This window comes from Narcine bancroftii, chromosome 14 (genome assembly GCF_036971445.1).
Source record: "Narcine bancroftii isolate sNarBan1 chromosome 14, sNarBan1.hap1, whole genome shotgun sequence".
NCBI lineage: Eukaryota > Metazoa > Chordata > Chondrichthyes > Torpediniformes > Narcinidae > Narcine > Narcine bancroftii.
The window spans coordinates 65,970,205-65,993,333 of record NC_091482.1 but is presented as its reverse complement, the minus strand read 5'-3'; the positions used below and the strand labels follow the sequence as shown (position 1 = coordinate 65,993,333).

Genomic DNA, 23,129 nt, shown 5'->3' with positions numbered 1-23,129 from the left:
CACTTTCTTTGCTATATAAAGGACACTGTTTGACCTGCTGAGTTTCTCCAGCATTGTGTTTTTACAGTGAGTTCTGCTCTTATCCAGTTTCTCTCATTAAACTGCTTTGTGTGATAGCAAGCCCCAACTGCGTAAAGATGCTTTCCTCACATCTCATATTTATAGCCCCGAGTTTTGGAAGCAGGAAATTAAATTGTTGAGAAATCACAGAGCCAACCTCTCCCCTGATCAATTCTCCCCTTTCCTCACTCCTGCCCATGTCTAATTAACTCCTTTTGTTAGCTCGTCTGTGCTCCCCCACCTGCCTTCTCTTTTAATTCAGGTGCCAGCCTGCTTTTCACTCACACCTTGAAGAAGGGTTCAAGCCCGAAATGTCAGTAATATATCGTTACTTCTGATGTTCACTACAAGACGGGCTGAGCTCCTCCAGCTTTTCTGTGTTTTTATGAAAATCACAGCATCTGCAGACTTTCGTGTTTCACTCAGTATATTTACAAGCATTTCTATGTAACAAGATTCTTCAAATGAACGTTAAAAATAATTTGCTTATTTTAATTCGTTAAATAGAATGCATAGCAGTGTGTCCCTTTTAATGCTAAAAGATTAAAGAGAAATGATACAAATGAAAGAAAATGAAATACTTAATAATTTGTTCGAAGTTTGGACCATTACATTTAATATTTCTGGGAGTGGAACGCTCAAGGATGCAACTTTGAAGTGATTTGTGGCAGCAGAAATGTGTACCAGTGCCAGCTCTGTGTCAGACCTTCCATCCCATGAACACACTGCACAATCACTGAAGCTCTGGCCCTGTGCTGACATCTCCATGGACGAAAGCTTCATATCAAGAAAAGTCGCGGTCATGAATGCAACTTGTTTTTCTTTAAAGTTCTATGTTTTCTCAGATTGGATTGGGGTGCATGGGAGAGGGGTTTAGAAGGCTGGTGGGTTGAGGAGACATGTGCCTGGAGTTGATTTGATCGACGCCTTCAGTCAGTTTTGGGACCGCTGCTGTGGTGTCAGAACACCATTCATTCACCTCATTTGTAGTGATCATCAAGAACCCCGTTGTATTCCCCCCATATTCCCTGATTCCACAACTCCATGCATCAGAAGCAACTGACAGTGGCTAACTAAGCATGCGAGAGGAGAGTGCAGCCGTTGTAGAACTTCCAGCCTCTAATGGGCAACATCAGAGATCAGGATTCTGGTGCTATGGCGCACCAGCTCTGTCAGCTACACCACTGTGCGACTCGTGGTTCAGATTTCGTGCAATGGCTCCCAGCCCTGGTTAAGCAATTGAGCACGTAGACCAGCTATTAATGGGTACTACCCTGTGGGCCAAAAGCACATTGAACGTGGGGGGGGGGGGCATGGGCTGAAATCATTAAAAAATTATATTTTTTTATGAAGTCGGTAGGAGAGAAGTATGGAAGAAACTAACTAAACTTGAAGGATTCGCAGGAAATGAGCCCATAAACTTTGGGCAGAGTCCAGCGGAGCCCGGAGCCACAAATAGGTTGAGAGTGGCTGATGTAGACAAGTCTGTAGCTCCAGTTCTGGAGGGGGACACTGTGGACAAACTGAGATAGAGGTGGAAGAGGGGAAGGGATCCACTCACACCCCTCCTCAACCAGCATCAACACCGGACAGGATATTCATTCACCCAACTTGACGTTGTGGGTAAAACAGGCGTGTGTGAGCAGATAAGGCAATAATCCGATACAGGCATTCACAGTTGGTGAGTAAACCCCAGCCTTCCTCCCTGACTGCAAACACTGATCTTCCCCAGAGCAGCTGGAAACATTTTACCCAGTCAGTTTCAAATCACCAAGTTAATCTGTGGGACACAGGCCCTTCACCCCATCAAATTCACTCTGACCATTGAGCACCCATTTACACAAGCAGAGTTTTATAACATAGAATTAGACCTTTATGGACCAATTTGTCCATGCTGACAAATTAGACGACCTAAGTTTGTCCCATTTTCCTGCATTTTGCCCACATAGTCCTCAACTTACAACCGTGTTCTATTCTGACTGACCTGGAAATGGACGTGTCAGAAATTCACTGTATTCGTTTTATCGTTCATCAGATTCAACATGGCAGACACCAAGGCCAACTCTCACAAGAAGTTGGCTACCCCTTCCATAGGTGCTATTTTCCAAAGATAGGCCCCTACTTTCACTCCAAGTGTATTTATACTGTATTTTTTTTGTCGTTATGTACGGATGGTTGTAACTCAGGGACTACCTGTATCTGTCATTAAATGTCATAACTGAACCCACTTCATCTTTCATCTTCGACCATGCACCCACCACGCTCTGTGTGGAGAAAGTTGTCCCTCGGGTCTCTGTTAAATCTTTCTCTTGTCACCTTAAACATCTGCCCTTGAGGTTTAGACTCCCCTCAGAAAAAGACTGCCTCTTGCACTCCAGAGAAAACCAGCTGATCCAATCTAGTCCCAATAGTATCACCATGAATGAACCTCTTCAGCTAATCTCTTTTATCCCTCTCATTTCTCCAATCAGTAATACCCCTCCTCCCCCATCAACCCTTCAGCTTCACGGCCACGGGCAGCATTTTACTGTGGCTGTCCATAGCTAATGGATTCAAGATAGGGTTTTAAAGAGAGCTTTTGGAATGTTGGCCTTCATAAACCATTGAGTACAGGAGTTGTATAAGACATTGGTGAGGCCAAATTTGGAGTATCGTCTGCAGTTTTGGTCACCTAACTTCAGGAAAGATATCAATAAGATTGAAAGAGTGCAGAGAAGATCTACTAGGATGTTGACAGGACTTCAGGAACTGAGTTACAGTTTAAACAGGTTAAGACCTTTTTCCCTGGAGGATAGAAGATTGAGGGGAGATTTAATATACAAAATTATGAGGGGGTATAGATAAATGCAGGTAGGCTTTTTTCCTCCGAGGTTAGGTGAGATATAAACCAGAGGACGGGGGCTAAGGTTTATGGGGAACATTAGGGGGACCTTCGTCACCCAAAGAGTGGTGGGAGAGTGGAACGAGCTGTCAGGTGAAGTGGTGAATGCAGGCTCATTTTTCACATTTAAGAAAAATTTGGACAGGTACCTCGATGGGGTGCATGGAGGGCGATGGACTGGGTGCTGGTCAGTGGGACTAGGCAAGAATGATAGTTCAGCACAGACTAGAAGGACCAAGGGGGCTTGCTTTCTGCGCTGTAATATTCTGCGACCTAATGCACTATTAATATTGAGATGACCACGTCAGGGTTGCTTTCTTTAGACTACAGTGGGAAGATTTAATTTAACTCTACAAAATTAGAAGCCCAGATTGGATGCATTGGAATGAATTATTTCCTTTGACAGATTGATGGCTAATTCAAGACATAGACTAACATTCATTTTAGAAAAGTTAAAGGGAAAATTTTTCAACCCATAACTGGTGGAGATAGGGAACACATTGCCTGAAGTGGTCGGGATGACAGAAATCTCTCCAGGTTTAAGAAGTATGAGAAGGTTTAATAAACTAGAGCTGGGAGATGGGGATAGTCTCAATATCTCTGTTGCTTTGATGGTCTCCTTGATCATCTTGGGGGATCTCACCAACCAAATACGTGCTCCCAAATTGTGGACCAATTGTTTCTGGGTTAAGATATGTAACAATCACAACACTGTTGGTGTAGCGGTTAGCACAACACCTTTACAGCACCAGCGCTCAGGACTAGCGTTCAAATCCCGCGCTGTCTGTAAGGAGTTTGTGAGTTCTCTCCGTGTCTGTATGAGTTTTCCCTGTGGACTTCCTGTTTCCTCCCACCGTTCGAAACGTAGCAGGGTGTTGGTTAATTGGGTGCAAATTGGACAGTGTGGACTCGTGGGCCGAAATGGCCTGTTACCAAGCTGTATGCACGTATGTCTAAATGAGAAAGCATGTGGGCTGTTAACTCTGCTCTGCCATTCAATGTGACCTGCTCCAGGCTTGTCTGCTCTTTTATGTTGGTTCCACCAAGGTCACAATTCCTGTTGCAAAAGAAGACATATTCCTCACCCTTGTTGTCCTCGTCTTGTACTTTTCTTTTCTCTGTTACCATTTAATCGCCCTACAATCTTTAAACCATTCTCTACACCCCTCAGTGTTACCGTTTTTGAAGCCGAACGCACTTTACTGGAGGAACTCTGTGGGTCAGGCAGCACGAGTGGGAGAACGGGAATGGTCAGCTCCTGCTCGAAAGGTCGACCATTTTCTCCCACCGCTGCAACTCGATCTGCGTCACCCCTCTGGCATATTGTGCCTGGCTTCAGATTCCAGAGCCTGCAGCTTCCTGTGAGCATCAATTTTATTCAACATAGACAGGAGGAGGAGTAGACCATCCAGCTCGTCAAGCCTGCTCCGACATCCTATGTGACTGTGGCTGATTTGACGATAGGCTTAAGAGGTTAACACAACATAAGAGGTTAAGACAACATAGATAGGAGGAGGAGTAGACCATCCAGCTTGTCAAGCCTGCCCCATCATCCTATGTGACTGTGGCTGATCTGACAATCAGCTTAAGAGGTTAAGACAACACAAGAGGTTAAGACAACATAAACAGGAGGAGGAGTAGACCATCCAGCTTGTCAAGCCTGCTCCGTCATTCTTTGTGACTGTGGCTGATCCGACGATAGACTTAAGAGGTTAAGACAATTATCTAAAACTACTTAGCTCAGCTGTTTCCAAACATCTAGGTTGTCAACAGCCACATCATCCTGTATTAAGTGAGTAGAGGAATCACTGAACAGATTTCTAAGCTATTTTCTGTATTTCTAACAGGGGGAAAATAGGTACTCCAAAAACCACAAATATCCATCAATAAATTTATTACATTTCTCACTATTAATCAATGGTGTTATTATTATTCCAGTTAAACAGCCGTCTTGGTGGTATCCTATCATTTCTTCAAGACAGCACCATGCTCTTGATAAAAAGCAAATTTGATGTACATTAAGGAGGTATGGTTAGTGCAATGGTTAGCACAGCACTATTTCAGTGCCAGCGACCTGGGTTCCAACCCGCTGCTGCCTATAAGAGGTTTGACCATCTACCCTGTGCCTGCTTGGGTTTCCTCCAGGTGCTCCGGTTCCCTCCCACGTTCTGGGGAATAGTAGGCCGATTGGCCACGTGAGTGACTAATTGGGCAGCTGTGGGCTGGAAGGGCCTGTTGTCGTGCTGTGTCTCTAAAATTAAAATTAAACAGATTAATAATTGAGGATACAGTAAACCTTCGGTATCCGACACCCATGGTTAATGCCGGATAAGTGAATCTGCCAGTTGCTTTTGCGCGATTGGCAAACTAACTGCTAGGGGGTGCCAATTTTAAACTTTCATATTTTTTACCTATTAATTTTCGGCGATTTTTTTGACAGTTGCTTGAATTCCAGATAATGCGGATTTTACTGAATATAAACAATGGAAAATTGTAGAATGGAAAAGTAAATGTGTTATTTTTTCACACTCTGACATTCCATTTTTAAGGCACATGGGAAGCAAGAATCTACCTTGGTTCAAAATAAAAGATGTCAGCGAATAAACCTGTTAAAGTATTGTGTCTTCTTTGAAGTGTTTCTAACATTCTTCTTTTTGTTTGCGTTGATAAAATGACTAAATTCTTATTTCTTTCAGCGCTGAACTCCAGAATTCAGAAATGCACAATTGAATCTCCTTGTCCAACCGGATGCAACATTGAACTTCCTTATGAGGCAGGTTAGCAGAACTAGGGCTTTTCTCTATAGAGCGAAGAAGAATGAGAGATGACTTGATAGAGGTCCTCAAAAATCACGAGAGGCATTGATAAGGTAATGGTCAGCGTCCTTTTCCCAGGGCGGGAATAGAGGACAAAGTGAAAGGAGGTAAGTTTAGGGGAGGCATTAGGTGCAAGTTTTTTTTAAACAGAGAGTTGTGGGTGCTTGGGGAGGTAGTGGAGAACAATCGGGGCATTTAAGAGACTCTTAGACAGGCACATGGATGAAAGAAAAATACAGGTTTACAAGGTAGAAAAAATTTAGGTTTTTTTTCTGGTACATATGGGTCAACACAACATTGTGGGCCAAAGGGCCTGTACTGTGGTTTAATGTTCTATGTTCTTTCCCTAAATGTTTTTTAATTCTACATTTATTCATATAGAGGCATACCAATGAAGTCTGAAAAAATATATTGTTGACTTTTGAATCTCACCTACTCTGTTCTAGAAGACTATCCCAGATTGTTTCGTTTTTACCTTGTACCAAATCCCTGCATCATTTTCAATAAACTCTCAGGCACTGCCTGTTACCTACAGTACAGTTTGAAGATGATAACACATTCACAGTTTGAATATTGACTTACAACCTTCAGCAAGGAAATGCTAATTTGCTGAAGTCAATGTATTTTATCGTACCGTCAGAACATACAAATAGAAAAACAATTCAGAGAGAGAAAAAAAATAGGATACTTTTAAGCAGGTGACAGGAGACTTTCTCAGGTCACCTCACTCAAAGAAAGTGAGATCCTGATCCATTTTATATTAAATTTCCTTCATGTGAGAAGCAAGACAGATACTTACAATCGAGCCAACAGGGGAATTCTCCTCCATCATCTTCAAGGAGTTCTGAACAAAAAGTGCGCTTCTATAATCTAGAATGAAATAATCAGTTCTGGACAAGAACAGGCCACATGAAGGAGAGCAACAGTAGGACCAAGCAGAGGGACCTTTACAACAAGATGAAACGTTGGGAGCACCTAGACATTTTGGAGGGTAGCTCTTGAGGTTAAGTGTCAATATAATGAATAGGGTGCAGAATAACTTCTTATCAGTTCATGTTAAGATTCTCAGCCACATGTTTAAATTGCCCAGTGGTCTCGCTGCCTCCTATTTTCATGATCTCTTCAAGCCCGACAACCTTCCGAGATCTCTACCTACCTCCAATGACAATCTCCTGTGATGAAAATCAGCCAAGTGCTCCTTTATTGGAAGCTGACGTCCTGAGTTTTGAAATTCCCTCCCTTTTTTTCTCGGCCTCCTTCCTCATTTATCTCTCCCCTAAGTGACTCCTTTAAATCTAGGCCTGCAGCCGCAGGCAAGGATAAAATTAAGATGTCAGTCTTTTAGAACTGGGTCAATTTTGTCAAGTTTACAGCCAGGCAGTGATAGTTGTAAAAATATGCCGAAATGCCGGAGAAACTCAGGCCAGTCTTTCAGTATTCAAAAAAAATAAAGATACATTGCCAATGTTTCAGGCCAGAAACGTCGGCAAATTTTCTTTGCTTTTTTTTTGGACACTGAAAAGACCATCAGAGTTCCTCCAGCAAGTGGGTGGGCCTTTACTACCATCACAGCATCTGCAGACTTTTGTGTTTCAGATAATGATAGTTATCTGGTTCTACTTGGAGTTTGGGTAATCATAGGAACTTAAGCACCTAATGGAACAAGATCATCCATTGATTAAACCACAACAATTAATGTCTTGTCCTCAAACTCTCATCCCCTGGTCTCGGTGACTATACCCTAATCATATCTGTTCTAGAAAGGCACAATGTTATCTGCTACCCAGAGAGGACAGCATTTACCTCCTTTAGTGGAGAAGTTTCCAAAAGCACAAACATTGATACTGAACCCTCTCCAAACCAGTTTTACAACACAATTAAATAAAAAATATAATAGTGCAATCTAAATTTCCACGGCATATTAAAGATTACCATACACCCATTAAAGGCACAGCATATCATTTGAGGATTCTATCCCTTCCTAGCAGAACATGTCCTTCATCTCTTCACTTGTCACAGTATTTAACTGGAGGGATTTATCCAGGTGCTTTTCTCCTTCAGTAATCGTGGCCTCTTCTTTAGCTGGGCCAAGGTGAGGCACGTCGTCCTAATCGAGCTTTAATTTCTCGGTGGAGTACTGATTCCTCACTTCAGGCATCTTTGGTTTCCAGTACAAGCCCAGAGAGAACAGTGCAATGATGAGGAGGGTAAGCAGGAGGCCGAAGCTGGCCCCACCGATGGTGTCCATGAATGAGGGCGGTAGTGCGTGAAGTTTCAGCCAGGCCTGGCGCAGTGTCATGTCCATGAGGATGGCTTTCATCTGGAAGTGAGTACCAATGATAGCGCAGATATGAAACAGTTGATGACTGTGGCCTGTAAGAACCAGATTTAGAAAGGATGTCACAAGGCATGCAAACTTAGCTCAGTGTTACTGAAGTTATATCCATGAAAATGGACATGAATGTATTGTCATACATGTCAGTACAATTCACACGAGCACAGAAATTCTTGCTGTGACACCAGCACTTTTGTTTAAAAGCCCCAAATACAATTAAATTACCCCAGTATGGAAAGAGATAGTAAATATAAAAGATAGATAATAAATATAGTAAAACCCCTCTTATCCAGAATTTTAGTAACTGGAAGCCTCAAGCAAATGGGTGGGTGTGGGGTGGGGGGGGGGAAATCACTGAAAACAAATGGGCAAAAAAAAATCAAAGTTTAAAACTGGTGCATCTCGCTGTTAGTTCACCAATCATGCAACATGTAATCTCAAGCAACCAGGAAATTCACTTATTTGGCATCTACCAAACCCCATAGGTTATGGATTCCAGGGGTTTTTACTGTATCCACAGTTACAATTAGTGTAGGAAAAAAAGGTTTCAATAGTGCAGACAGGTCTTTTTGCCATGTTGGAGTAGTTTAGGGTTAGGGTAGTGAGGAGAGGTTCAAAAGCCTGATGATTATCTGTTCTTGAACCTAACGGTGCTGGTCTTCAGGATTCTGTCCCTTCTGCCTGAAGGTATCAGTGAGAAGAGGTGGTGACCAGGGTGAAGGGGTCTTTTAGGATGTTGGCTGCCTTCTTGAGAGAGCATGTCTTCAAAGGATATACAAAATGGTTTATGTTTAAAATTTCCTATGTATTCAGCCCATAAACTGGTTAACCTGACAAATTATATGCAGGCTGATTATAGGAAGTAACAGTTGATAGAAAGAGCTATGACCCCACAATTAAAGATAAGATCCAAATGTACAAGTTGACACATAACAGCACATTTAGCATGGCGATTAGCACACAACACTATTACGGCACCAACGACCCGGGTTTGAATTCGGCACTGTCTGCAAGGAGCTTGTACGTTCTCCCCATGTCTGTGGGGTTTTCTCCAGCAGGGCTCCAGTTTCCCCTCACCCTTCAAAATGTACCAGAGTTGCAGGTTAATTGGGGTATTTGGGTGGCACAGGCTCGTGGGCCCGAAGGGCCTGTTGCCGTGCTGTATGTCTAAAAAAACCCAAGGTGCTAACGAAAGGAGGCAGCTTCCTAAACATCTCAGTGAGAATGGCGTTCCAGATGTGAAATTACCAAAGAATGAAAAATCTGCATCAACTTTGGGTAGGAGTTCTGAGTGATTGATTCTCCCGAAGTCCCCAACATCACAAAGCCACTTTGATTTATTCCTTAAGCTGTAGTTGAGAGCAACAAAGGTTATTGATGGCACTTCATTTCAAGCCAGTGGACATCATCAATGGGAACTCCAGCTGTGGCTTGATGCAAGGAGAAATCTAACAATCACCTCATGCATCAGCCATTGGATAGTCTTCACACACCATGGCTGACCTCTGAGGGAGTTCAATGCAACACTGTTACAGCCCCAGCGACCGGGACTGGGGTTCGAATCCCACACTGTCTGTAAGGAGTTTGTATGTTCTCCACAGTGGCTTCGGTTTCCTCCCACGAGTCAAAAAGTTCTAGGAGGAGGGGTCAATTGGCTGTAAATTGGACAGCACAGGCTTGTGTAGGCCAAAAGGGCCTCTTTCTGTGCTGTCGATCTAAATTTAAAAAAAAATTCAGAACATGTCTGGTGAGGGCCATCAATTCCTAAATAATAAATTTCTAGTATACCCTCTCTGTTTAGTGCTTCATGCTATGTGTGATAGTACAGATCTATCACCAATGTATATAGTTACAGTATCTAGACTGTGCTTACAGCGATTGGCTGAGAGCTAAGGCATGCCTACTGTCTGGGCCTTAAAGGGTTGTGTCCCTAGCCAGGTCGGATCATTCCGGACTGGTCGGCCACTTGTGAAGAGCTCCTGTCTTTTGCTTATAAAAGCCTTGGTTTGGATCAACAAGTCTTTGATTCTTTCGACGAGCTCTACACTATGCAACCATTAATAGCCCAGGAGATTAGGGTTTATATTGTCAGCATGCAAATAGAAAACTCAAACTTTGATCCAAAACTGTGTTCTGTTCCTATCCTATTCTCCACCGTGGGCAGAAGAAAATTTGACTCTGTTGTTTTATGTCTGACACCATGAAGGTGCCCGCATCCTCACCAATGTAGTCAAACCTCCCTGGAGCAAGGCGCTCAGGTAAGTGAGTGGCGAAGAGGAATCCGGTTAGGAATGCGAGAGCCACGTGTCTGTAGTGGATAGGAATGGTCTCGTTGTGGGCACATCCATCTCCGGTACAAAGGAACAGCTGAGCAGAGAGAAGGAAGACAGAAATAGAACCAGCTTGAAAGCAAAACCTCAGGACATGCTTATAATTATACAAAACTGAGTGAACACTTCCAAAGAGCAATTAGCCTTGACTATAGCGTGCAAGTTACATTGTTATCTATCTACTTAATGTAAAGGAATTAATTAGGAAAACATATAGAACATAGCTGATACAATAGGGTAATTACAAGATTCTTTGATAGACACATGGATGTAAGAAAAGTGGAGGGTTATGGATAATTAGGGAGGAAATGGTTTGAATGATGTGGATACAGCACATCATGGGCCGAGGGCCTGGACTGTGCAGTTCTCTTCTACGTTCTATGTGTTTGAGTTGCCATCAGGAAAGAGGTGTTGGTGCCACAGGACTCGCACCACTAGGTTCAGGAACAGCTGCTCCCCCCATCCACAACAATCTCAGTCAGGAACTCATTTAAGGACTCTTACTTTGCACTTTATTTATTATTGAATATTTATTTTCTGTAATGCCCAGTTTGTTTGCACTGCATTCTAGTTTACATTTCTCTCTTCTGAAAACGTATCTTTTCTTGGGTACAGTTTTTTTACACTACCGATAAGAAATATCTTAGGGCTGTATGATATCATGTATGTACACTGAGAATAAATCTAAACTTTGAACATGTCCTTTAGTAGGCAACATTTTTCCTGTCTCCCCCATTAATGCCTCTCATGTTTTGATAAACTTCTAACAGGCCACCCTTCAACCTACAATGCTCTGGAAAAAACAATGCAATAATTAAACAGAGCAGGTCCCATGAACTAGGGTAACTGTGAAACCAAATGTCCATGTCGTTCATTCCTGGATTTCCCCGGGTGCTCCAGTTTCATTCCATCCTCCAAAGACCTATGGGGTTGGTAAATTAATTGGGGGTAATTGGGCAACACGGGTTTCAATGGCTTGAAGGGGCCTTTACCATGTTGTATCATTGTTGGGCCAGTGGAGAGAAAATTCTGTCTATCTAATTCAATCTGCATCTGATTCCTGTCTCACAGATTGACTATTAACTGGACTTTAACAGGCCTTGTCAACATTGAGTTGAGACTGTAATGTTTCAAGAAAGCAGCTCACCACTACTTGACCTCGGAGGGTGTCTCTGTGGAGTTTGATTGATTCCCCCCCCCACCCCGTGACCGTGTTGGCTTCCCTCTGTGGTTCCCCCCCCCCACTCCCCACCTCACATTCCAAAGTTGGATGTTGTGTTAATTTGTTGCTGTAAATGATCTCTCATGCAGGCAGATGGCAAGATGGAGTAGCTAGGTTACAGGGAAATAAGTAGGGAATGAGATTACTGGAATTGGTCTAAGTCAACATAGTCTTGATGGGCCAAATGATCTCTTCTATGACATAATGATTCTCAAGAGTAAATGAAGTTGACAATAAGTGGTGTCCATAAGATATAGCAGAAGTAGGCCATTTGATCCATCGAGTCCACTCCCCCATTCCAGCATGAGTCAATTCAGTCCCACTCCCTTTGTCTTCTCCCAATAACCCTGACTATTCAGACACCTGTCAATCGCTCCCGTGGTAGAAAATTCCAAAGGTTCACAACTCTCTGGCTAAAGAAATTCCTCCGTCTCTCTGTTTTAATTGGGTGCCCTTCAATCCTGTCCTTGTCAATGTCTCTCCCTCTGCAAAAAAAATAAATCAAACCCCTCCCTGTGCCTTGTAGCAAGTGCACGAACTTGATTCCCACATCTCGAGTTATCAGTTAAATTTACGGAACTGATCAAGGTGTGTCAACAGTCTCTGAGTTCGGAGTGTTCTCTGAAATAAAGACAGATGAGCAGAAAACTTCCCTTTAACGTTGGTAATACTATACAATGGTAGACGTACCCTGTAAAACAGTGGAATGTTGTCAAAAAAATACGGATAAGCAAACGCTATAATCCGGAGGGCTTTGCTCATGTTCGGGTGTTCTTGCTCTGGAAATCTGAAACAAGAACAATCGTTAGAGGAAGTCACACAAAGACAAGTAGCTCCTTCTATAACATGAATGAAGTCAGCCTGGGGAAGAGTCCCACTGCTATCAGACATGACGTGGCTACTGGACTTCCTAGTTACTATACGTTTATTATTACTACCATCTCTTCCTTTCCACCCTCTCTGAAAGCAGGGTTCCACTACACGTGGTGAACTCCCTCAAGGATTTACTGGGCTGAAACTGAGGAATAGCCATTCAGTTCCATTTTGGTTGTTTGTTTAAATGCAATCAGAAGTGGGAACTCTGGCTATCCCTTCTTTCCATTGCTCAGGTTCTTGGTGGATGAGGAGATCTAATCAGCTACCAACCCTATGACTGTGCTTGCTGGGCTGAAGTGCAACGAGTCACATTGGGGAAGCTTTTCCTCTCGGTGTTTGGCCTTCCTCAAAGTGACTCAACAATCCCCATGCTCCATCACACCACAGATTGGCGGCATTAACTCAACAGATGACTGGCTTGAGCTAGGTTGACTGGTTGCTGTTGTCCCACCATCTCTCAAGCCCCAACCAACACCCAATGCCAAGTGGACAAAGAACTGCATGCCATTACTGATGGGGCAAGGATTGTGGGACACAAGATTTTGGACAGGAAATAAAAATGAACTTTCTTCTGCAGTTGGTTGGAACTGGTTGCCTGTGAGGGTTGTGGAAGCAGAGAGAATCAATGATTTTAAAAGGAAATTGGAATCAGGCAGTTGGAGAAATAAAGTTGTCTATGGGTATAGAGAAGGAAGAGAGCTGTGTTGAGAGATGGCATGCACTGAATGGGCTGAATGGCCTTACTCAATGCCACACAATGGTTCTATTGATCCCTTTCTAATGGTCCCTCTCACTCCCCTTCTCTCAAGTGATCAACCCCATCCCACTCTTTTCCTCCTGCCCTGCCCTCACACAGAGAAACCAATAACTTGCTCTGACTATCTGAAGCTCCACCCATCTGTGCCCAGAGCTTCCCTCCTCCCATCACAACCCCAGAGCACCCACTACCCAATAATTGTTCAGCCCGCCTGCTCCCAGTGCCTTTCTGAGTAAGTTCACAGCTGGAGAGCGCTGACCTCCTATGTGCTCAAGAAACTCTTTGAATGATGATGGGGTTTGTGGAGTGAGGAGGTCGGTGGAATTTCTATAAGACATGGTGGAGCTCTGAAGGAAAATGATTGAGATCTGCAGGAGCAGAGAGTGAAACAGCCATCATTGCATACTAGTTCGGTAAAGATAACATGCATTGCTTCAATAGAGTTCCTATGCAAATTTAATGCAATTTTAGTCTGTTGAACAGAACTTTAAAATGTACATTAAAGTCCATTAAACATCCACACAAATACAGCCACCACCACTATTCTCACCAGAGTTTAGCTTGGCTGCCACGTACCTCTCTGCGATGCTGTGGTTAAAATGGATGAAAGGTATTCCAAGCCTGTGCAGAGGACACCAGAGGACAGAGGAAGGGAAGGAAATGGTAGGTTTTGTGTTAGTGACAAAGGAAGCGGGAAAAGCAACATGTTACACACCCCGTGTGGAAAACAACACCCCCCGCAGAGACAGCATCGGCACCCGCGTGGAGGAACGTTAGGCTTTAGTTAGTTGCACGCGATGTCAATAAGCAGGCACCCATCCTTGCCACCTATCTGAAGCCCCACCTGAGCCCTTGCGATGGAGGGGGATGCTCGGATGCAGGAGGGCTGCCCTGTTGGATTTGTGGTCTTTTGGTTGTGCCGACAAGTGACATGGCCACTATTCCAAAGAAGAGCTGGGATACACTCTTATGGCACCCCCAGGCAATATTTACCCCTCAGCAACACAGATTACCTGGTTGTCACCTCTCTACCACCTGGGTGGATCTTACTGAGCAGAAATTGGAGGTGGTGTTTTCTAGATTGTGACAGACAGCCCACTCTAAATGTACCTAACTTGTTCAAAAGTGCCTTGGGATGTTATGCACAGTTCAATACAGTAAAATCCCCAGTATCTGGCACCAATGGGGATTGGTAAATGCTGAATAAGTGTATTTGCTGGTTGCATGTTGTGTGATCGGCAAACTAACTGCAAGGGAGTGACAATTTTAAACTGTCACGCTTTTTATCTATTTATTTTCTGCAATTTCTTTGGCCGTTGCTTCAATTCCAGACATAGATCTATACATAGATTGTACAATGTAAATCATGTTTAAACCATGACTCTATTGCTCCCCCCCCCCCCCCACCATGCAGTGTAGAGATAACATGAACACCACTTCTGGCAGGCCAGCTGATGTCGTGTACATCCCAGAGTAAATCCCATCCTGACAGAGAGTGATACTCTCTCTTGGTTCTAACACATTGGGTGCATTTAAACAGGTCAGTGATATTACAGTGGGAATAAAAACCTCACTCTGATTCACTGCACCTTTCAATTTGCTGAAGGCCATTCAAAGCAAAAACCCTGCAGAATATGACATCCTTTAAATGATAGTTCAGGATGAATTTAGAAAATATAGAATATAGAACGGGGTGCAGCCAGATGGTTTGGTCATGTAGCTGTATTGAATGGCAATTAATGTTTTGCCATGTTAATTGCTGGCGCACTAGTGCCTTTTGCTTTGAAGTTCATTTTAGGCACATCATAGACCAGTTTTGGGGACCAAATATTACAGGTCAAATTTTGGTGGTTGATTATGGGCATCTGGAGCTCCAGTGAGCAGGAGGATCTGTGTTCTGAGTGTCAAGAGCTCTGCTGGGCGGGCGGTCAGGGCGAGGATCCACGGTCGGGACGCTGGGAGCTTGGATGGGCGGATGATCAAAAATAGGGGGTTGACTTTTACACGGAGTATAAGGAAAATATGTGTTTTTTGGGACAAAGAAAGGGGGAGGATCAACTTTTACACAGGGTCGACTATCACATGAGTAAATACGATAGCTCAAAACCATTTTGGATGCATCCCATGTACTGAAAGTCCAGCAGTGCCACATCCAACCAGCAGGTGTCGCAGTTTCCTGCAATTGCTTTGAAGTGGGCAGTGAGAATGTGTCGTAAAAAATACCTAGAAATACAAGAGGAACCCGGCTGGTCCTGCAGTGTTCATAGGAGGTAAATAATATATCACCGATGTTTCAGGCCTGAGCCCCTCTTCAAGGTATAAGCAAAAAACAGGCAGGCATCTGAATAAAGACTGGGGAGAGAAAGGGGAAAGAATGGGAGGGGGAGGGGTCCAGACCAACAGACAAAAGGTGCTAATCGGATGATCAGGAAAAGTGAGAGATGATTTTGGAAAATGAAGAGAGAGAGAACTAGAGGAAAGGAGGTAGGATGAAGAAGGGGGAGGGTGTCCAGATGGAAGATGAGGTGTTGTTCCTCCAATATGTGGGTGGTCTCACTCTGGCAGTGCTTGAGACCACCGACAGACCTGTTGCCAAGGGAATGGGATGGGAAATTGAAATGGGCGGCCACTGGGAAGTCCCCACTACTGTGGCAGACAGAGCTGAGGTGCTCAACAAAGCGATCTCACAGTCTGCGCCCAGTCTCTCCAACGCGGAGGAGATGTAACTTTCTGCTGTAGGGTAAGGTTGAGTCAAACTGGAGACGTATGTGAGGGGATAGATACACAACGATTAGAGGAAACTGATGAATGTGGGTTGGGTAAATTGGGCTGAGAGGAAGATCATTTGCAGTGAAGAATGGGGTATAGAGAAAGGCTGAGGGCATGAGATTGAGGCAATTGATCTACCAGGAAATGGTACAGTTTTGATGGGCTGAATAACCTTTTCTATGATTTTATAAATGTGCCAAGAGTGCAATAACACACTGGTGTTTAGCTTAAAGTGTAATAACTCAGCACTAAATGATTACAGCGTATATATAAATTGTGTTAAAAATGAGAAACTGCAAACTCTCAATTACCGTTCCCTTGCCAACAACATTCTCGATGGAAGCTCCGATTGTTAAACCGTGGCATCTAAAAACGCCTATAAATGTTAACAGTTGCAGATCTCCAGGCACCAGCCACTGGGGCATCAAACAAACAACCAGTGGCACATCGCAAACTATTCGGCCACACCTTACGGAACTGCACGTCCTTTCTGTTGGATAATAGGGCAAGTGCTAATATTCCTCCCTCGACAGAAAGAAAATCTCTCTTAACTCATCTCACATATCCACAAAACGAAAGGACAACAATCCTCTTAGCACATTGCTGGTTTACAGGAACCTACTGGGATAAACATGGTTGTTCTGGGCATCATATCAGTGATTTGAAAAAAGTGGACATTGTGGATACAGGATTACTAGATTCAGTATTAAAGCAAATGTTATGACCTTGTGAATACAAGCAGAAAGTGCTAGAAAAACTCAACAGATCTGGCAACATCTGTGGAAAGGGAAACAAGAGTTTCAGGCTGTAAACCCACTGACTTAACATGGCCAAATAAGATGGCTTGAAACCAATTTTAATTGAATTAAATTCAATGAAAAATGAGAATTCGCTTCACAAAATGAGGGGTGTGGAAGACGTGACATCAGAAGGAGGAACATCGTCTGCAAGGCTGAGAAAAAGATCCCCAATGATGCCACTGGGATTGGACAGGGGTTATAAGGAGAGACTGGATTGGCTAGGGTTTTTACCCCTGGAGTATCAGAGGCTGAGGGATGACCTTACAGATGTCAGGAGGGGTAGAGGTAAGATGAAGGGTCAAAGTCTTTCCCCAGGGCAGGGAGTCAAAAACCAGCAGGTAGAGGTGAAAAAGGAAAAGTTTCAAAGGGAAGTGAGGGACCGAAAGTACAGTAAAACCCCTGGTGTCTGGCACCCGTGGGCATTGGTAGATGCCGGATGAGTAAATATTCCTGTTGCATAATTGGTGAACTAACGGTGAGGAGTGCCAATTTTAAACCTGTATTTTTACCAATTTATTTTCCTCAATATTTTTGCCGGTTGCTTGAGGCTGCCGGTTGCCTGAATTCCAGATAACAGGGGTTTTACTGTGTATGGAATGAGCTGCTGGGGACATTTAAAAGTCAATTGGACAGGTGCATGGATGGGAAAGGTTTAGAGGGATATGGGCCAAATGCAGGGAAATGGGGCTTGCTCAGATAGGCAACTAGTTTGGCAAGGATAGTTTGCGCTGCATGGTTTTATTACTTGATCACTATCTTAAAATCAACCATGGTTTTACGCATGGATTAAGGGTGTTGGATTCGGCTTTAGGACATTTTGGCACCTATATTTTAGCACCAAAATGTTGGCCCTCACAGTTTGGCGCTGGACAGTTTGACACCCACAATTTGGCAGCGGACATCTTTGCACACCCGCCCCACTCACCGTCTGCTGGTCAACTGTCCTGCCGTTCTGCCTGAAGCCCCGTCGTTGCAGCACTGCCTGAACCCCTGGCATTGTAGAAACTCTCTGCCCCCAGGAAACTGCTTCTCCAGCAAACAAGGGATTTTCATAGCTTATAGTGATATATTTAAATTATAAAAAACAATCAAAAACAAGGGCTTTGGGTAAATTCTAATGATATATTTATTATATTTATTGTAATTTTAATACATATAATGGAATATATAATTAATTGAATTTAAAATTATTTAAAAACTTTAAAACACTCGTTAAAAACAATCCAGTTGTCGCAAAATAGATTATTTGTTCTGCACGTCTGGCACAACTCACTGCACCCACTGTGACTAGAACCACTACCGCTGTTCTTTCTCTCTGCAGTGTCACTCACACAGCTTTTGACAAGAAATTGCTATAGAACTATGGCAAGGAAACCCTCCCCCCCATTAACCAAACAGAGTCACAACCCTCAGTACAAGTGATAGGGTGCAGATAGGTGTTATTAACAAGAAACTTGCATACACTCTATGTGGGAATGTTCAAAATTAAGATCCTTTTGGACAGAACTGGGTTTATTTTTGGAAAGAGTTACTAAAGTTAAGTTTCCTCAAGATCCAAATTTTTTTTTACTTGTAAATATTTTTGACACGGAATTCAAATTTAAATTAAATAAATATCAAAAAGAATTTATTAAATAGCCCTAGCGGTAGCTAGAAAATGTGTGGCAGTAACTTGGAAATCAGATGTGTATTTGGGTAGATGGCCAGACTGAAATAGGTCGTTGTAAACCACTTGAAAAGATTACATATAATTTACGAAACAAATTTGAAAATTTTAAAAAAATTTTGGGATCATGTTTAATTGTAGGAATTATTGTAATCGACCAACCTGAACTTTCTGACTTCTAAAATCAAGAAATGTAAGATTTTTAGATTTTGATAGTTTTAGTACGTTTTATAAATATTATCCAAATGTTTTCTTTCTATTTTATTGGGTTGTTGGAGGAGGGGGAAGATGGGAGGGGGAATTCTTTTAAAATCATTATGTATTAATTTTTCATTATTTTTGAATAAGAAATTTGTAATTTTTTAATACATACGTGAAATTAAATAAAAAAAATTTTAAAACTTGCATACACATACATAGAATTAATTTCCTGCAATATATTATTGATGACAACTACCGTTAGATCTGCTTTCGCCATTGTCACCAGGGGAACGGTTTCTTGGGGGGAGGTTTAACACCAGGGGTTCAGGCAATGTTGCAACGCTGGGTAGGGTTACCAGGCCAGTGCCAAACTGTGGGCACCAAAATGGCCAAAAGGCTGCAAAAGTCTTCTTTTTCCCGCCAAAATGTCCAGTGCCAAAATGCAAGTGCCAAAAGGTTTGGCGCCAGACTGTGAGTGCCAAAATGTCCGGTTCTAGCTGAATTCATAGAACATTACAACACAGTACAGGCCCTCTGGCCCACCACGTTGTGACGACCTGCAGGTTCAGATTAAGAATAGGAAATTTATATTAAAGGTAAAGACACTGCCTTGTTTTTAAACAAAAAGAACAGTGTTGTGGACTCAATGCATTAAGAGAATGCCTAGACACAGGACGGTAAAATTTCCCCAAGAGTTCACCTGTTGTAATTAAAGATGCTTGGTATAAATCTCTGAGAAATCAGCCATTTCAGGATAATGAGGAGAATCCCTGGAGGAAACCTTACCACACTACGGCGGGCTTGTACATTAAGCAGTTCGAAGAGACAGATGTTAAATGAGAAAAAAGCATTAATGATGGACAGTGACCTTAGTGTCACATTTGCCTGAAAGTTCAGTTAATCTCCAGATTTTGGCCTCATCACGCCAGACTGAGACAAAGGTCAAAGTGTAACAAGGGTCCAAGTGATGCAAGGGTCACATTATCAAAATACAAGCATTACAATGTAATTACAGCCATTGAGGAATGAACATATCATGGAAAAACCACGGTCAAAGTGTAACCAGGGTTAAAGACTAGCTACAGGGAACCAACATAATTAAGAGCAACCTTCTTGGAGTCAAAATATAATAAGGAATTGGGGTCATTAAGATTACCTTTAATTACGGTCTGAGTGCATTTGAGTTAAGGTATAATTAGGGATCAAATCATTAGGGCCACAGTATAAGTAGATATACTATATTTAGGGGTCACTGTACATATACAATCAATAGATTTAGTGCAGGATTAAGGGTGTTGGATTCAGATGATCAGTAGGAAATAGGGAGTGGAGGTAAAGGCACTGTTATGTTTAAAAAAGAGAATAATGGCACAGACTCCATGGATTACGAGGATGACTTCTCATTTCCTGGAGGTAGAATTTCCATGAGGGTTTCCTGGATTTCCTGTTATAATTGAAGAAGATGATTGGTCTAAGTCTCTGAGAAATGAGCAGTTCCTGGGTAACAGGGAAAATTCCTGGAGAAAATCCTACCAGACGAAGACTGGGGCAGTTAGAAGAGACAGATATTAAATGGGAAAATTAGGGCCAAAAGATTCAGAGTATAATCGGACCAAAGAGGAGTTAGAGATCAGAGGTTCAAGCATCTGACCACATTTTGCACATACTTTGATAAAGGGCTCAAGCCCGAAACATTTTTTATGTATCTTTATTTTTTAATTTTAAATTTAGACATACAGCGTGGTAACAGGCCCTTTTGGCCCATGATCATGTGCCGCCCAATTACACCTAATTAGCGTACAACTCCGGCACGTTTCAAATGGTTGGAGGAAACTGGAGCTCCTGGGAAAAACCCACGCAGACACGGGATGAACGTACAAACTCCTTACAGACAGCGTGCGATTCGCTCCTTGGTCCCGATCACTGGCGCTGTAACAGCGTTGCACTAACCGCTAGGCCCCACAGTTTAGCTTTGCTATATAAAGTTTGACCTGCTGAGTTTCTCTAGCATTACTTCAATCACGGTGTCTGCAGACTTTTGTATTTTATTCTGAGAGATCAGAGGTATTAGGATCGCTGTATAAATAATTCGGAATTCAATTATGGTCCAAGTATAATGCATAAACATGCTGGAGAAACTCTGCAGGCCACGTAGCATCCATAGGAAGTAAAAGATAACCAACGTTTCTGCCCTCCATCAGAGACAAAGCATAGGATCATGTCAGTGTTGCAGCATTTTATCAGCTGTTGTCTCAGAATTCTAAAAATCTTTGACAATTTGTTAAACTGCAGTTAGTGTAGCAGTTGGCACAACACTGTTCCTCTGCCAGCAACTTGGGTTCAAATCCAATGCTGTCTGTATGGTATTTGCATCTCCTTGTGACCATGTGGTTTTCCAATGGATGCTCCAGTCACTTCCCACATTGCAAAGACTTAATGGGGTTGGAGGGTTAATTGGTCACATGGGTGTATTTGGGTGGTCCCAGCTCGTGGGCCAGAAGGGCCTGTAACCAAGTTGTATCTCTAAACGTAAAACAAAATGACTCACTTCACTACATATTAGGGAGTGAGAGGAATCCCATCCAACAGGTGGTCACTGAAATGCTCCCTGCTGCCTCAGTATGAGAAGAAGACATGTATCGTGACACTGGTCATGTGACTTACCGGGAGTAACATGATAGAGCAGTGCAGACAATGGTGTTGAAGACAGCGATTGGCACAAACCACTTGTGGAAGTTGCTGTTGATCCAACTATCTGGCATGATGTAGGCTGCATAGACCGTCGCTGATCCTGAAGGGGCAGGAGGATGATGCAAAGCACATCGGCATTTGATCGGCACGCAACCTCCTCAAAGTTCCCCTGTTGCTTCTTGCTAACATGCTGTATGTACTGGTGTAAAAGTCAATACAGTGTAAAAGTCGATCCCCTATTTTTGGCACTGGCTGTCTTCCCATCGGGGCTCCCGACACGTCCACCACGGACTTTTGCCTTGGCCCCAGCCGCCCGCCCTTTGGAGCTCCTCACCCCTCAAAAGATGCAAATACTTACCGTGATCAAAACTAATAGTTGACCCCATGTTTAATGTTAAAATTGGTCTACAAAACTCGACTTTGACATGAGTATATATGGTAAGCAGTGGTGTGTGTGAAAGTGTTTCTACCTCTCAGTGATAGTATTAGAACATCGCTGACAAGACAGCCACTGTGGCTTGTACCTGTGTGGCTGCAGCTCCAAGGAATTTTGGTCCATGTGGTATATGACAGTAAACTCATATACTCGTGCTCGACTCCAGCAGTAGGTGGTGAACCTCTGTTGTCCCTGGGGGAAGGGTCTCAGATGTTAAGGAAGGAGCTCCAGAGTTTGACCAGATGATGGAGGGTGATTTTTGGGTGTGACGGTGGGGGGAGGGGATGTGGGGGAGGGGTAGTCCCACAAGTGAACAGGGTTCCCACACGCCTGTTGCCATCACTCACTGAGGCAGCAGAGAGTGTGGACTTGGCAGGGTACTGTCCAGGCAGACTCTACAAGCTTCTACTGTGGAATTACTGCACCTTGTGGCCACAGTGAGCTGGCGCTGGGGGAATTAATATAAACCTGCTGGCAAGGTCCCGGTGGGGCACTGAGTGGACATTCAACACCAGGTACTGATCGGTCAGTTGTACCTTCAGCTGCAGTCAAAGTAATAGGTTGTACCTAGACTGTAGAGGCTGAGAGCTCCGTAGTCGAAAAAGAAGCAGATGTGTCTTGCTCTGGAAGACATGGAGCTGAAGGTGTGAGCGCAGCTCGAAGTAAAAGGATAAATACATGCTGAGATCATGTAGACCAGGAGTGGCCATGTGTAAGCTTCATTCCAAAAGTCCAGTGTGTAGGACAGGGCCAACAAACTCCAGACAAAATACCTACAGGGCAGAATAAGGCAACATGTCAGGAGTAAAACACAAAACACAATGAGTGAAGTAAAAACACATTGCTGGGGAAACTCAGCCGGACAGGGCAGGGCACTGTACCGTCATGTACTGTTAAATCACGGCCACTCATAAATTGGAGGAGCAACACCTACTATACCATCTGGGCACTGTCCAATGGGATGGCATTAACATCGACTTCTCCAGTTTCTGTCAACCCACTCCCCTTCTCCCATTCTTCCCCATCCCTCTGTCTTCACTCCAATAGCTCTCCACCTCCTTCCCTCTCCGATTACAGAGCCACTCCCCCTCCCCTCATTTGCTGGTGTGTCCTCCCTCCCTTACCCACTCTAGTTCCTCTTCATTTACCCATGGCTTAGATCGTTTTTGGATTAGACCACCCATGGAGCAATACTGGTGGAGACACACGAGGTCCTGGGAATACAGTACATCAATGGATTTTCTAAGTGTATTTGTCTCACATTACACCTAGAACTTGCATTTCTCTAC

General features: G+C 43.3%; 1 protein-coding gene across 5 annotated transcripts in view; it reads right to left on the bottom strand.

Annotated features, from left to right (window-relative positions):
• Nucleotides 1–4,818: 4,818 nt before the first annotated feature.
• The window catches only part of paqr5b (progestin and adipoQ receptor family member Vb), a 74,882-nt gene continuing 56,571 nt past the window's right edge, over nucleotides 4,819–23,129 (bottom strand). For 4 of the 5 annotated variants that reach the window (XM_069911562.1, XM_069911566.1, XM_069911565.1 and 1 more), the window contains 6 exons: nucleotides 22,408–22,613; nucleotides 21,378–21,504; nucleotides 13,854–13,898; nucleotides 12,335–12,431; nucleotides 10,315–10,459; nucleotides 4,819–8,130 (listed from right to left, as the gene is read on the bottom strand). In XM_069911562.1, coding sequence (XP_069767663.1) covers nucleotides 7,865–8,130; nucleotides 10,315–10,459; nucleotides 12,335–12,431; nucleotides 13,854–13,898; nucleotides 21,378–21,504; nucleotides 22,408–22,613 — 886 coding nt within the window. In that variant the 3' untranslated portion in view covers nucleotides 4,819–7,864. The remainder of the gene's footprint in view (nucleotides 8,131–10,314; nucleotides 10,460–12,334; nucleotides 12,432–13,853; nucleotides 13,899–21,377; nucleotides 21,505–22,407; nucleotides 22,614–23,129) is intronic. The other variant, XM_069911567.1, reaches the window with a different exon arrangement.